At 42.8% G+C, this 16,539-nt stretch overlaps 1 protein-coding gene across 1 annotated transcript; it reads left to right on the top strand.

Annotated features, from left to right (window-relative positions):
* The first annotated feature begins 2,743 nt into the window (after positions 1–2,743).
* On the top strand, positions 2,744–16,515 carry LOC139375656 (transmembrane protein 235-like). The gene is made up of 4 exons (XM_071117461.1): positions 2,744–2,921; positions 3,120–3,185; positions 3,356–3,493; positions 16,262–16,515. Exons 1-4 carry the CDS (start codon positions 2,744–2,746, stop codon positions 16,513–16,515), a joined length of 636 nt encoding a protein of 211 aa, XP_070973562.1.
* The last annotated feature ends 24 nt before the right edge of the window (positions 16,516–16,539 follow it).

Below are 16,539 nucleotides of genomic sequence, written 5' to 3'. Positions count from 1 at the left end.
CTGCTAAATTGTAATTATTTGTTAATATGGCCTATTTATTGCCTACCTCATGCCTTTTGTACACACTGTATATAGAAGTTCTTTATTTCTACTGTGTCATTGACTTGTTTATTGTGTTATTGGTGGTTTATTGTTTACTCCATGTGTAACTCTGTCTGTCACACTGCTTTGCTTTCTTGGTCAGGTCGCAAATGAGAACTTGTTCTCAACTAGCCTACCTGGTTAAATTAAGGTGAAATCATTTTTAAATGTTTTAAACCAGGAGATAGCCTAGCGATTTCTGCATATTAGTATATATTTTGAACCGTATTGTAGTTTAGTTTATTGGTCTTACAGGTTCTTAAAAAGTCATACTAAACACTGAAATACTTTTACATTACAATAAAAATAACAAATGTTAGAGCATTGGGCCAGTAACTGAAAAGTCACTGGTTCAAAAATAGGTCTATACTAATGCTGAGAATGTTATTTCTCAACAGCCTGTAACTTGGCTAGAAAAATCATAATGCAGAAGAACATGCATCAGGTGACATTGAGGTCAAACGTCTCGTATAATGTCAATTTGGAAAGTAATCAGACCCCCTGACTTATTCCACAATTTGTTATGTTACAGCCTTATTGTAAACTGTACTAAATAAATTCCCCCCTCAATGTACACACAATACCCCATAATGACAAAGCAAAAACAGGTTTAGATTTTTTTGCAAATTATTTTTAAAAAACTGACATTTACATAAGTATTCAGACCCTTTACTCAGTACTTTGTTGACGCACCTTTGGCAGCAATTACAGCCTTGAGTCTTCTTGGGTATGACACTACAAGTTTGACACACCATTCTTCTCTGCAGATCACCTCTAGCTCTGTCAGGTTGGATGGGGAATGTCGCTGCACATCTATTACCAGGTCTCTCCAGAGATGTTTGATCGGGTTCAAGTCCGGCCTCTGGCTGGGCCACTCAAGGACATAGACTTGTCCCGAAGCCACTCCTGCATTGTCTTGGCTGTGTGCTTAGGGTCGTTGTCCTGTTGGAAGGTGAACCTTCGCCCCCAGTCTGAGGTCCTGAGCGCTCTAGAGCAGGTTTTCATCAAAGATCTCTCTGTACTTTGCTCTGTTAATTTTTCCCTCGATCCTGACAAGTCTCCCTGCCTCTGAAAAACATTCCCACAACATGATACTGCCACCACCATGCTTCACCGTAGGGATGATGCCAGGTTTCCTCCAGATATGATGCTTGGCATTTAGGCCAAATAATTAAATCTGGGTTTCCTCAGACCAGAGAATCTTGTTTCTCAGTGTCTGAGAGTCTTTAGGTGCCTTTTGGCAAACTCCAAGTGGGCTGTCATGTGCCTTTTTTTACTGAGGAGTGGCTTCCGTCTGACCACTACCATAAAGGCCTGATTGGTGGAGTGCTGCAGAGATGGTTGTCCTTCTGGAAGGTTCCCCCATCTCCACAGAGAGACTCTGAAGCTCTGTTTGTGATCATCGGGTTCTTGGTTACCTCTCTGATTGCTCAGTTTGGACGGGTCGCCAGCTCTAGGAAGAGTCTTGGTGGTTCCAAACTTCTTCCACGCTGCAGAATTGTTTGGTACCCTTCCCCAGATCTGTGCCTCGACACAATCCTGTCTCGAAGCTCTATGGACAATTCCTTCGACCTCATGTCTTGGTTTTTGCTCTGACATGCACAGCCAACTGTGGGACCTTTATATAAACAGGTGTGTGTGTGTGTGTGTGTGCCTTTCCAAATCATGTACATTCAATTTAATTTGCTACAGGTGGACTTCAATCAAGTTGTATAAACATCTCAAGGTTGATCAATGGAAACAGGATGCTCCTGAGCTCAATTTCGAGTCTCATAGCAAAGGGTCTGAATTACTTATGTAATTTCGTAAAAATTCATGAAAAAATTGATGTAAAACCTTGTTGTCATTATGGGGTATTGTGTGTAGATTGATGAAAACAATTGCTTGAATACATTTTAGAATAAAGCTGTAACGTTACCAAATGTGTAAAAAGTCAAGGGGTGTGAATACTTTACAAATGCACTGTAAATACAGGCATATCTTTGAGTTAAAACAATTATTATCTGAAAATACGTTTGTCATATTGTGTTCATTTGTTAGAACTTATTATATAAACTTGGAATGTGAGGATCTGCTGTTAAACCTGCTGACAAATTGTAGTGAATGTTGGGATAGAGAAGCTGACCCGGGTCGCTGGAGTGAAAGGCAAACACCCTAAGCAATGCGGATCGCTACAATGTGTTGTGCACTAGTTGATGTGCGTAATAACCATGCGTAAAAGGGAGAGCGAGATACTTGTGCACATAAAATAAAAGGACCCGCCTGCTTGTACTCTGCTGCTGCTCAGAAAAAAAAAAGTATTTTATCTCAGCGTAGTGGTCAACCCTCATCAGTAATGGTTCACGCCTCAACCTCGTAACCTCGTTGTTTAATCTCTATTGGGCGGTGAATTTGCAGGATACACCGGGAAAGCGCGCCATCCTGAAGACATGGAAATAAAGATTACCAGTGGAGATGATTTTGATTAGTTGTGATAATTTACTTAATTTCACTATAATCTATAGTACTTTCGCCTATTACTGGCATTAACCCTTCTAGTCAACCACAGAAATAGTGCGTACAAATAGGGCATGTTACCAGTCCCTATACCGGTTGGGGGTTGACTCGATGCACACGTTTTTTTTCTCTGAGCAAATACTGTACTTTACATCAATCAGGCGAGATGAAGCTGTCCTTTAGTTCTCTGGTGATCACCGCTGGCATCTTCGGTCTCCTCAGTTTCGCGTTCCTGGCTACGGCGATCGGGAGCGACTACTGGTACATTATTGAGGTGAACAGAACCAACCGGACCGATACAGACGTTTCGGATTCGCATTCCGGATTGTGGATAACTTATGAAGGTATGCATTCCTATGCAGTTGGATGAAGTAATTTGAAACCAATGTCTTTCTTAGATGGATGCCTTTTATAGTATCAGTTAGGATTATTTGTTGTCATTTTTCCTGTAGCAAGACACTGTTTTATTGTCACAATGAAAACTAAATAAAATCCGTGGATAATCCATTTGGTCCTCTGAATGTGTTTATCCATCTTTTCAGGTCAGAAGGTGTATTCTTACACATTTAACTCCCCCAACTACTCTGATTCTGAGATGCACATGTTGAGTGAGTTACCTGTCCATTATCACCTTATTAAACAAGACAGAATAAAACATTTACAGCTATTGCTATTTCGAATAGATTCTCTTATTGATGAAGCCGCAATCTGTGTCTCAAGTGTTGGTGATAGAAGTGCTCCTATGGTTGGAATATTGTGTATCTGTTTGTTTCCCCAGACATGCACAGTGCGATTGTGGTCCTATTGCCTCTAAGCCTGGTCCTGCTGGTGTTCGGAGGCATCTGTGGATTGATCAGTTCCCTGGCCCGGAGCCCCACCTTCCTCACTGGCACCGCCTCCTATCTCATCCTCTGCAGTAAGTGTGTCATCCATCATCGCTCATCCTTAGGGCCCTAACTCCTAGTTTTAATGCTAGTCTGTTTGTGCTACCATGCCAACGCCTTGTTACTCATTGTCATGTTTAGCATGACACAGAGTTGACATGATAGCACAAGGAGATCTGGGACAAGGGCAAGGTTACCTGACACCTGCATGTCCAAATGCACTCCTATGCAACATACTCCCATCCATAAAGTCTTTAGAACAGGGGTGGGCAATTCCTTGAGGGCCTGATTGGTGTCAGTTTTGCCCCAGCTAACACACCTGACTCCAATAATCAGCTAATCATGATCTCCAGTTTAGAATGCAATTTGATTAATCAGTTGGGTTTGCTAGGGATTGAGAACAAGTGATACCAATCAGGCCCTCGAGGACTGGATTTGCCAACCTCTGCTTTAGCGCAATGTTTCCCAACTCCAGTACCAAGTAACCCCAACAGTACACATTTTTGATGAAGCCCTGGACAAGCACACCTGATTCAACTAGTCAACTAATCATCAAGCCCTCAATGAGTTGATTTAGGTGAGTTTGTCTCAGGCTACAACAGAAATATGTGCTGTTGGGTGTGCTCGAGGACTGGAGTTGGGAAAGACTGCTTTAGAGCCAGCCCATTCACTTAGAGTTGTGTGCATCTCAATCGTACAAAGGAGGACAATTGGAGGCATCAGGGTAATTTTAGATAATTGAGATTCACCCCTGTAGTTTCACAGTTGAAGTGAGAGGGTGGTGGTGTGGTTAATTGGAGCACAGATACAGAAGGTCTCACACCATCTGGCTCTGCATCACAGAACGACTTGGAAAGGTCTTGTTATTGTCTGCAATGTTATTTACCACAATGTCAGTCTCCACACACACTAAACTATCTCCATGTGGTTGGAGCTAGACTGATAATAATGGGTTTGATTTGACCACGGAGGAAGGAAGAATATTTTAAGATGGATGTTCTCTCCACTGCCCGCCAGTCCATCTTTTAAAATTGTATTTATTTATTTCACCTTTATTTAACCAGGTAAGCTAGTTGAGAACAAGTTCTCATTTGCAACTGCGACCTGGCCAAGATAAAGCATAGCAGTTCGACACATACAACAACACAGTTACACATGGAATGAACAAAGCATACAGTCAATAATGCAGTAGGAAAAAAAGAAAACAAAGTCTATTCAGCCCTACATCTCTCTCCTGTACTTAGTGGAAATGTTAGTTTGTTTGCCTCCCAGATAGTAGATGGATTACCGGTATTAGTATATCTGTTACTGATCTTTGGGGATGGCCAACACTGCAATATCCCTCTGCTTTCAAACACTTTCACTTCCTAATTTCATTTTGATGAAAGGGGGCTGCTGAGGAGAGCAATGATTTGGTTATATCCACTGAAATAAGGCATTTGAGTAATAGTGAGGGGGGTGGAGAGAATTGAAGAGGGAAGGTACTGGAGAGCAAGATATGGATGGGAATGACTTTAGCCAGCTTTAGAGGAGGAGAAAGAGGTGGAAGTTATGGGCTTTAAATTGGATGGAGATGAAGAGATTAGTGTTTGGGATTTAAACAAGAGAAATTAGGGTATGGAGAGATTGTAAAAATAAAGGTTTGTAGAGAGAGAACTAGGTTGAGAGCGATGGATGATGATAGACTTACACTGTACACTGATTTCCCCCCCCCCCCCCCCCCCAATTACAAGGCCATATCACTGGGAAGGAACAGACCACAGATGGCTTGATGGCACCCCTGCCTAGCCTGTTGATTACCAATCCAGTTATGAGGATTACCTTCTCAACCGTACAGTATATCCTTTATTATCGTTATCGAGAGTCACTTGGCGCTAGAGTTGTAAAGACCTTCTCTATGGAAAGTGCAAGTACACAGTACTGTATGTCCTCTGAGAGGAATATCAATTAATTGGACAGCACACTGGAAAGTGTTTTCCTTTTCATTGTTGGACAACATTACCAAGATTTAGCACCTTATTCTTTAGGGTCCCGATTCTGATTTAAGAAATAACTATTGCACACGCCTTTCCGACGCACTTCTCAGCAGTTGGTATTCAGATTTACCTTATGAAGGTGCATAACGGGATTTGCAGGAGTGGTTCCCTTGCGCGCGCTGAATAAATGTAAAACAACTTTTCACTACATGTATCTTAAGCCATCCCTTTAAATATTGTATACCTTTTAATTATAATTTTATCGAAAGACTAGAATACATTGAGAGAATGGGTTCAGAAAATGGGGATCAATGAAAGAATGCCATCTATGCGTCTCCGTTTCAGCACCAACTGGTAGATATAAAAAATACTCTGATCTTGTAGATTAATACGGTATATTTTAGGGTTAGGAAAGTATCTATGAATCATAAACCGGTTTAGAGAGCCTTTACGCACTACATATCTTGATGAATAAAAAAGTGGTTTGATTAATCCTGAAAGTTGTCATATTCAAGTATAATCCATAAAATATTCAAATGTGGAAAAAAGTGTACAATAGGGTTTGAACAATAGTCCTATGAATTTACCCTAATTCTCACTAATCATGAAACATAACGGTCCACTCGTCGTGAACCGTGCGCAAGGTTCCAGGCTTAACCTGCTACGTGTGATCTGATTTACTCAATGATTTAAAAAGGCTACGTGACCCAAATTATTGCACAACGTTAGCCTAATATGAGCCACAAATGCTAGCGACCATCAGGAACATTTACACGAACGTGACAGAGGAATGAAAGGGAAACGGAATGGAATGATGCAAAATATAAGCTACAAATGGAAGAAAACTAACACTGAAGTGAGTTATACATGTATGTGGGTATTACTGACGGTGGCTCCCCGATAGTGCTGATATTTAACATTACACACATTGTAAAATAAAACCTGAGAAAAGCCCGGGCATAGGCTATAATTAAGACATTCTAATGAGCATGCATTAACTCGGCAGGTTCGGCCCTACAGAAGCCTATAGTTTGGGTGTCCAAATTTCATCCACGCAAATTATACGGGCACACATTTAAAATTCGTAACAACGGCGCAGCTATTTGTAGCCTCTTTCACTGTGGAAAAGGGGCCGCAATACATGTCATGTTGATTTTCAGTTTGCTTCCGTATAGCTGGTTTCACATTCGTCTCCAAGCAAAAAATAAAGTATATATGCTTTTTCCTCTTGGAACGGGCCGGTTCGCTCGACCTTATTCATGGCGTCCTCGCGCGTAAAAGTGGAATAATGAGGCGACTAAACCAAGGTCAGACTAAGGTTTATCTGTAGACACACCTCCGTTACAACTTAATTTCTTAGATCTCCACACCGAACAAATAGCGGGTGAATAGCATCCTGCTATCCTGCTTAGGTTCAAGGTCAGAATACTCATGCTGTTCTCCTGCTTAGATTCAAGGTCAGAATACACAGCGAGAGAAGTGCCTAAAATGGGAATTACGTTAGTTTTACGTGCGCTTAACTCTGGTCAGAAAAGGGCCCTAATAGATTATGAACTTGAGGGTAGAGCGTTGTTTACTGTTTTACTTAATCAAGAGTGACCAATGCAGCAGCTTCAGCCAACACGCCGCTCTTGACCGATGGGCGTCCCCACACAAATTGAATGAGTGGAACGAACATTCTAGATTCTACTAATTCTAACTCTACTGGTGCCCTTTCTCTCCCCGTGACACTGCCAGTTAGGCCTAGAATAACCCTGATAAAGAAAGCCTTGTGATGCAGGAGAACTGAGTTAAGGAACAAGACTCTAAATGCCTTCAGACCTAATCAACAGCACATGGCAATGTGTGAAATGGAATCAAGGCTGGAATTACACTGAACAAAAAAATATAAACGCAGCATGCAACAATTTCAACTGATTACAGTTCAAATAAGGAAATCACTCAATTGAAATACCTTCATTAGACACTAATCTATGGATTTCACTTGACTGGGAATACTGATGCATCTATTGGTCATATACCTTTTTTTTTAAGTAGGCGTGGATCAGAAAACTGGTCAGTATCTGGTGTGACCACCTTGCCTCATGCAGTATGACACCTCCTTCCTATTTGTAGTTATTATGGATCTCCATTAGCTGCTGCCTTGGCAGAAGCTACTCTTCCCGGGGTCCAGCGAAATGAAGGCAGTAATACATTTTAAAAACATTACAATACAGTCATAACAGATTATACAACATTTTAAAAGTGTGCCCTCAGGCCTCTATTACCACATATTTATTATATAAAATCCATGTGTACATGTGTGTGCGATACATGGATACATAGTACATAGTGCGCATACATACGCATACATAGTGCGTATGTTATCGTGTGTTTGTGTGCATCTGTCGATGTTTGTGTTGCATCAGTCCCTGCTGTTCCATAAGGTGTATCTGTTTTGTAAATCTAATTTTACTGCTAGCAATGAGTTACTTGGTGTGGAATAGAATTCCATGTAGTACTGTGCGCCTCCCATAGTCTGTTCTGGACTTGGGGACTGTGAAGAGACCTCTGGTGGCATGTCTTGTGGTGTATGCATGGGTGTCCGAGTTGTGCCAGTAGTTCAGACAGACAGCTCGGTGCACTCAACATGTCAATACCTCTCACAAATACAAGTAGTGATGAAGTCAATCTCTCCTCCACTTTGAGCCAGGCGAGATTGACATGCATATTATTGTTAGCCGTGCTGCCCTGTTCTGAGACAATTGCAAGTCCCTCTTTGTGGCACCTGAACACACGACTGAACAGTAGTCCAGGTGCAAGAAAACTAGGGCCTGTAGGACCTGCCTTGTGGATAGTGCTGTTTAGAATGCGCTTTATTATAGACCGACTTCTCCCCATCCTAGCTACTGTTGTATACATTTGTTTTGACCATAGCAGTTTACAATCCAGGGTTACTCCAAGCAGTTTGGTCTTTCCACATTATGTCCCAAATACAGTGCTTTTAGTTTTAGAAATATTTAGAACTGTAGTTTCACCCATTCTGAAACTGCAGCTCTTTTTTAAGTGTTGCAGTCATTTCAGTCGCTGTGGTAGCTGACGTGTATAGTGTTGCGTCATCAGCACATTGAAAAAAAACAATTTTTTAAACCTTTTAAAGTCAGTTAAGAACAAATTCTTATTTTCAATGACGGCCTGTTCAGGGGCAGAACGACAGATTTGTACCTTGTCAGCTCGGGGATTTGAATTTGCAACCTTTTGGTTACTAGTCCAACTCTCTAACCACTAGGCTACCCTGCTGCTTTGCTGAAAGCATGTTAGTAAAGATTGAAAAAGGTAAGTGGCCTAGACGGCTGCCCTGGGGAATTCCTGATTTCTACCTGGGTTTTGTTGGAGAGGCTTCCATTAAAGAACATCCTCTATTCTGTTAGACAGGCAACTCTTTATCCACCATACAGCATTGGGTGTAAAGCCATAACGCATAAGTTTTTACAGCAACAGACTTTGATTGATAATGTCAAAAGCCGCACTGAATCTAACAAAACAGCTCCCCCCATTATTTTCTCTCAGCCAGTCATCAGTAATTTGTGTAAGTGCTGTGCTTGTTGAATGGCCTTCCCTATAAGCGTGCTAAAAGTCTTGTCAATTTGTTTACTGTAAAATAGCATTGTATCTGGTCAAACAACATTTTTTTCCAAAAGTTTATTAAGGCTTGGTAACAGGCTGATTGGTCGGCTATTTGAGCCAGTTAAGGTTTTTTTACTATTCTTAGGTAGGGGAATAACTTGTGTTCCCTCCAGGTAGGAGGGCACACACTTTCTAGTAGGCTTAAATGTAATATATGGAAATAGGAGTGGCAATTTCATCTGCTATTATCCTCAGTAATATTCCATCCAAGTTGTCAGACAAGTTGTGGCTTGTCATTGTTGATAAACAATATTTTACTTTACGGAATTCAAAATTACAATGCTTGTCTTTCATAATTTGGTCAGATATACTTGGATGTGCAGTGTCAGCATTTGTTGCTGGCATGTCATGCCTAAGTTTGCTAATCTTGCCAATGAAAAAAAAACATTAAAGGAGTTGGCAATATCAGTGGATTTTGATGAATGAGCCATCTGATTCAATGAATGATATAGAGGTGATCCAGCTATGGATTGTGGAATGTTGTCCCACTCCTCTTCATTGGCTGTGCGAAGTTGCTGGATATTGGCGAGAACTGGAACACGCTGTCGATCCAGAGCATCCCAAACATGCTCAATGGGTGACATGTCTGGTGAGAATGCAGGCCATGGAAGAACTGGGACATTTTCAGCTTTCGGGAATTGTATAAAGATCCTTGCGACTTGGGGCTGTGCATTATTATGCTGAAACATGAGGTAATGGTGGGGATGAATAGCACGACAATGGACCTCAGGATCTCTTCACGGTATCTCTGTGCATTCAAACTGCCATCAATAAAATGCAGTTGTGTTCATTGTCTGTAGCTTATGCCTGCCCATACCATAAACCCACTGCCACCATGGGGCACTCTGTTCACAATGTTGACATCAGAAAACCGCTCGCCTGCACGACGCCATACATGTGGTCTGCGGTTTTGAGGCCGGTTGGGCGTACTGCTAAATTCACTAAAACGAAGTTGGAGGTAGTTTATAGTAGAGAAATGAACATGCCTGTCTCAAACTTCACATCTGTGGCTTTATGTTGTGTGACAAAACTTCACATTTTAGTGGCCTTTTATTGTCCCTGGCACAAGGTGCACCTGTGTAATGATGTTTAATCCGCTTCTTGATGTGCCACCTGTCAGGTGGATGGATTATCTTGGCAAAGGAGAAGTGCTCACTGACAGGTATGTAAACAAATATGCTTTTTGTGCATATGAAACATTTCTTGGATCTTTTATTTCAGCTCATTAAACATGAGACCAACACTTTACATGTTGCGTTTTATATTTTTGTTCAGGGATTTGGCTTTCTACTGACTCCTTGTGAATTTGGTCTGTGTGCCTTGTGTCTTCCTCGCTCTGTTGTGGTCACTCTACGTGTGGCGCTATTGTGTTTGTGCCTTCTCTCCATCCTTCTTTTGTCTTCTCCCGGTCATTCTTATCTTTGATTTTATCTTCTTCAATTCCTCCATCAAGCATGTTTTCTTGTAAACGTCTCCAATTTACTGGAAAACTTGTCTATTTGTATTTATGTGAGGGTCTTGTATCATCTGCCAAATGCTCAATTTAACAAATTCCATGAGCTTAATAAAAATGTTAAATACACACCACCATCAGTGAAATTTATGGCTAAGGGGGCCCTAAAGCCTCACAACACAAAGGTCCTTTCAATCCCCTCAGGAAGAGGGACTCCGGGTCAGACTGACCCAAAGTGCTTCTGCAGCAGTAAGTAGCCTTGGATGAGCATTGGCTTGCCCGAGCCAGAACAGCTCATGGGGTAGGACTATCTGTTTTTTTTCTGTAGCTTGAGTCAGATTGATGTACAAGTACACCCCTTAGACAGCGGGTGGGGGGGGGGGGGGGGGGATTACAGGTGTAAAAGAAAAACTATCAAAGAAATGCATACAAGGACAACCCCAACGCATTCCTCCCTTAGTAACCATACACCCGCCAACACCCCCCTCCCACTGGTTAAATGGGAGAGAGTGAGATGGTTGCCATTTTGCAGAACTAATCTTCTCTAGTTTACATTAAGGGATATCTGGAGATCTCAGTGTAGACCACCTCTTCCAGGTCAATGGGTATCATTGAACTACAGAAATATATTCATTTTGATAATAGATATTATTATTTCATTTACTGAGGTCGGATTGAATTGATTTGAGCGTTCTGTTAAAGTTTCTGGCAAGGTTTTAATCTAAGGAAGGAACTATATCTACTCCCAATTATTTAAATTGGGAAACAATTGGTATTACTTAAGTAGAGATGGAGTCCACCATCGGCGTCTTGAGAGGCAGTAGGGCTGATTTGGTTAGATACCTTTTATAGCTTGAGATGAAGCATTGCATATCATAGATACATTCAGTGTTTGGGAGCCATAGAGCTACTTTGTCTAGATATGGTAAATATACACTGCTCAAAAAAATAAAGGGAACACTTAAACACAATAATGTAACTCCAAGTCAATCACAGTTCTGTGAAATCAAACTGTCCACTTAGGAAGCAACACTGATTGACAATACATTTCACATGCTGTTGTGCAAATGGAATAGACAACAGGTGGAAATTATAGGCAATTAGCAAGACACCCCCTATAAAGGAGTGGTCCTGCAGGTGGTGACCGCAGACCACTTTTCAGTTCCTATGCTTACTGGCTGATGTTTTGGTCACTTTTGAATGCTGGCGGTGCTTTCACTCTAATGGTAGCATGAGACGGAGTCTACAACCCACACAAGTGGCTCAGGTAGTGCAGCTCATCCAGGATGGCACATCAATGCGAGCTGTGGCAAGAAGGTTTGCTGTGTCTGTCGGCGTAGTGTCCAGAGCATGGAGGCGCTACCGGGAGACAGGCCAGTACATCAGGAGACGTGGAGGAGGCCGTAGGAGGGCAACAACCCAGCAGCAGGACCGCTACCTCCGCCTTTGTGCAAGGAGGAGCAGGAGGAGCACTGCCAGAGTCCTGCAAAATGACCTCCAGCAGGCCACAAATGTGCATGTGTCTGCTCAAACGGTCAGAAACAGTCTCCATGAGGGTGGTATGAGGGCCCGACGTCCACAAGTGCTTACAGCCCAACACCGTGCAGGACATTTGGCATTTGCCAGAGAACACCAAGATTGGCAAATTTGCCACTGGTGCCCTGTGCTCTTCACAGATGAAAGCAGGTTCACACTGAGCACATGTGACAGACGTGACAGTCTGGAGACGCCGTGGAGAACGTTCTGCTGCCTGCAACATCCTCCAGCATGACCGGTTTGGCGGTGGGTCAGTCATGGTGTGGGGTGGCATTTCTTTGGGGGGGATGCACAGCCCTCAATGTGTTCGCCAGAGGTAGCCTGACTGCCATTAGGTACCGAGATGAGATCCTCAGACCCCTTGTGAGACCATATGCTGGTGCGGTTGGCCCTGGGTTCCTCCTAATGCAAGACAATGCTAGACCTCATGTGGCTGGAGTGTGTCAGCAGTTCCTGCAAGAGGAAGGCATTAATGCTATGGACTGGCCCGCCCGTTCCCCAGACCTGAATCCAATTGAGCACATCTGGGACATCATGTCTCGCTCCATCCACCAACGCCACGTTGCACCACAGACTGTCCAGGAGTTGGCGGATGCTTTAGTCCAGGTCTGGGAGGAGATCCCTCAGGAGACCATCCGCCACCTCATCAGGAGCATACCCAGGCTTTGTAGGGAGGTCATACAGGCACGTGGAGGCCACACACACTACTGAGCCTCAATTTTGACTTGTTTTAAGGACATTACATCAAAGTTGGATCAGCCTGTAGTGTGGTTTTCCACTTTAATTTTGAGTGTGACTCCAAATCCAGACCTCCATGGGTTGATAAATTTGATTTCCATTGATAATTTTTGTGTGATTTTGTTGTCAGCACATTCAACTACAGTGCCTTGCGAAAGTATTCGGCCCCCTTGAACTTTGCGACCTTTTGCCACATTTCAGGCTTCAAACATAAAGATATAAAACTGTATTTTTTTGTGAAGAATCAACAACAAGTGGGACACAATCATGAAGTGGAACGACATTTATTGGATATTTCAAACTTTTTTAACAAATCAAAAACTGAAAAATTGGGCGTGCAAAATTATTCAGCCCCTTTAAGTTAATACTTTGTAGCGCCACCTTTTGCTGCGATTACAGTTGTAAGTCGCTTGGGGTATGTCTATCAGTTTTGCACATCGAGAGACTGACATTTTTTCCCATTCCTCCTTGCAAAACAGCTCGAGCTCAGTGAGGTTGGATGGAGAGCATTTGTGAACAGCAGTTTTCAGTTCTTTCCACAGATTCTCGATTGGATTCAGGTCTGGACTTTGACTTGGCCATTCTAACACCTGGATATGTTTATTTTTGAACCATTCCATTGTAGATTTTGCTTTATGTTTTGGATCATTGTCTTGTTGGAAGACAAATCTCCGTCCCAGTCTCAGGTCTTTTGCAGACTCCATCAGGTTTTCTTCCAGAATGGTCCTGTATTTGGCTCCATCCATTTTCCCATCAATTTTAACCATCTTCCCTGTCCCTGCTGAAGAAAAGCAGGCCCAAACCATGATGCTGCCACCACCATGTTTGACAGTGGGGATGGTGTGTTCAGCTGTGTTGCTTTTACGCCAAACATAACGTCTTGCATTGTTGCCAAAAAGTTCAATTTTGGTTTCATCTGACCAGAGCACCTTCTTCCATGTTTGGTGTCTCCCCCAGGTGGCTTGTGGCAAACTTTAAACTACACTTTTTATGGATATCTTTAAGAAATGGCTTTCTTCTTGCCACTCTTCCATGAAGGCCAGATTTGTGCAATATACGACTGATTGTTGTCCTATGGACAGTCTCCCACCTCAGCTGTAGATCTCTGCAGTTCATCCAGAGTGATCATGGGCCTCTTGGCTGCATCTCTGATCAGTCTTCTCCTTGTATGAGCTGAAAGTTTAGAGGGACGGCCAGGTCTTGGTAGATTTGCAGTGGTCTGATACTCCTTCCATTTCAATATTATCGCTTGCACAGTGCTCCTTGGGATGTTTAAAGCTTGGGAAATCTTTTTGTATCCAAATCCGGCTTTAAACTTCTTCGCAACAGTATCTCGGACCTGCCTGGTGTGTTCCTTGTTCTTCATGATGCTCTCTGCGCTTTTAACGGACCTCTGAGACTATCACAGTGCAGGTGCATTTATACGGAGACTTGATTACACACAGGTGGATTGTATTTATCATCATTAGTCATTTAGGTCAACATTGGATCATTCAGAGATCCTCACTGAACTTCTGGAGAGAGTTTGCTGCACTGAAAGTAAAGGGGCTGAATAATTTTGCACGCCCAATTTTTCAGTTTTTGATTTGTTAAAAAAGTTTGAAATTTCCAATAAATGTCGTTCCACTTCATGATTGTGTCCCACTTCTTGTTGATTCTTCACAAAAAAATACAGTTTTATATCTTTGTTTGAAGCCTGAAATGTGGCAAAAGGTCGCAAAGTTCAAGGGGGCCGAATACTTTCGCAAGGCACTGTATGTAAAGAAAAAAGTATTTAATAATATTTCATTCATTCAGATCTAGGATGTGTTATTTTAGTGTTCCCTTTATTTTTTCGAGCAGTGTATAATCGAGCGTGTAATGATATTAAGTGATCAGTAGATTTTGGGGAAATTTGTGTTATTTCCTTCGATTTGATGAATTGCCTGAGCCAGGGTTTCCATGAGTAAGAATAGCAAAGGTGAAATTGGATTTCCTTCTAGTGATTCTGAACGGAGCTGAGTAGATTTAACAGGTCATAACTATGGCTAGATGAGAATGCAGTTAAATAAAGGAATAGCTTGAGTGGAGATGGTACAGCCAGGTAGGGAGAAACATTAGTCAGACAAGCAGGACTGGAGCTCTTTATCAGGCATCTCTGTCTCTGAAGTTCACAACTACTCATCCTCTGTCGGTAGGCTGGAACATCCACCAGCGAAAGTGTAGACTCCACCTGGGTGATGCTTGGAATCTATAAGTGTCTGAGAGACCCACACCTCTAGCCTCGTACGAACCACAAGGCTACCACACCTCGGAAGTAATCAGGAGCAGTCTCTTACGAGGCGAGCCTCTGTCATCTGGGGTCCGTGTCAATAGGGAATATCCAGAACTTGTTTATTTCAATTTCCTGTTAATTTCTGCTAACAAACGATGTCTCTGTCGTAGCCAGCAACCATATCCACCAATCATTGAGCAGGCTGATGGGTAGTTGATTATACTCCCTGTGGTGAATTTGATTTGATTTGATTTGGTGCTGTCTCTGGTTTTCTCATTGTAAGTCATTCGGATCACTTTTATTATTTCAGTCCTGTGTGAATAAGCCCTCTGTGTAATTGTCACTGATGTTCTTTCTAATGTTCCTGGCTTGATGGCTCTATGGTTTTCTGGAATTTTATGAGTATCTTTGTATTAGTCGCCAGTCAGTCCAGTGTAGATGGAGTCTGAGGGAAAAGTAAGGCTGTCTGATGGTCCATTTGAGGATTGTAGGTCAACTCAATAATAACTGACTCTCTCACTCACACACCTTCCACTCCTTCCTCCCTCTCAGCTCTTGACACCCTTGGGTGACATAGGGATAAATTAAAATTATGCCCACCTAGCCCCCCTGCCAACAATACGTGGTGATTTGGGCTGCTGGGTGCAGGGAGCTGGATACAAAGACGTTATAGTTTATTGACTTTTCCTATTCCGCCGGAACGAAAGACAGGAGTTTCCTCCATGGCAACATAACAGGACTCTGATGGCTCTTAAACTCCGATATCATCAGATGGTGCATGCTTCAGTCTACTTCTTGTTTCTCTCATTGTAATATGTGGGTTGTAAAGACAAAACCAAATACACCATTCAAGTGTTCCTCTCTTTCACTGGCTGTCCCTTTGATCCTATTCTTTTATGTGTAAGAAGCTGTCTGTGACTGTGGCGTCATTGTCCTCCAATGCTACCGCCTTTCAGGTGATCCTTCTCTCCAAGCCAAGTGTACCCTGTTAGCACTTGTACATACTTGTGCTTACATTAAAATAATGTTCAATCTCCCTCTCCAACTGCTTGTGTGCGCATTTGGTATATTAGCAATGACTTACTGTTATTGTCTCCCCAGGTTTGCTGACATGCTTCAAAGTGAGCCCCAGCTACATCAATTACGTGTGTGTGTGTGTGTGTGTGTGTTTCCTCAGGTGTTCTGACCCTCTCTGGTGTCAGCCTGTACATCAGTTACTCCCAACAGGCGATGGCTGAGACTGAGAGGCTGGTGGGGGCTGAGCGTTTGGCCCAGGTGGTCAGCACCTCTTTTGGCTGGTCCCTCGGCCTGGCCTGGCTCTCCTTCTGCCTGGAGGTCCTCGCTGGCCTGCTGCTGCTGCTAGCTGCCCGCCTAGCCACCCTGCAGCACGGACCACAAGGCCACGGCTGGCCTCTCCATGTTGTAACCTAACCCAAGAGGCAGATGTCACAAGAA

The sequence above is a fragment of the Oncorhynchus clarkii genome, chromosome 20 (assembly GCF_045791955.1).
Source record: "Oncorhynchus clarkii lewisi isolate Uvic-CL-2024 chromosome 20, UVic_Ocla_1.0, whole genome shotgun sequence".
NCBI lineage: Eukaryota > Metazoa > Chordata > Actinopteri > Salmoniformes > Salmonidae > Oncorhynchus > Oncorhynchus clarkii.
This window is presented reverse-complemented; position numbering and strand designations above follow the sequence as displayed.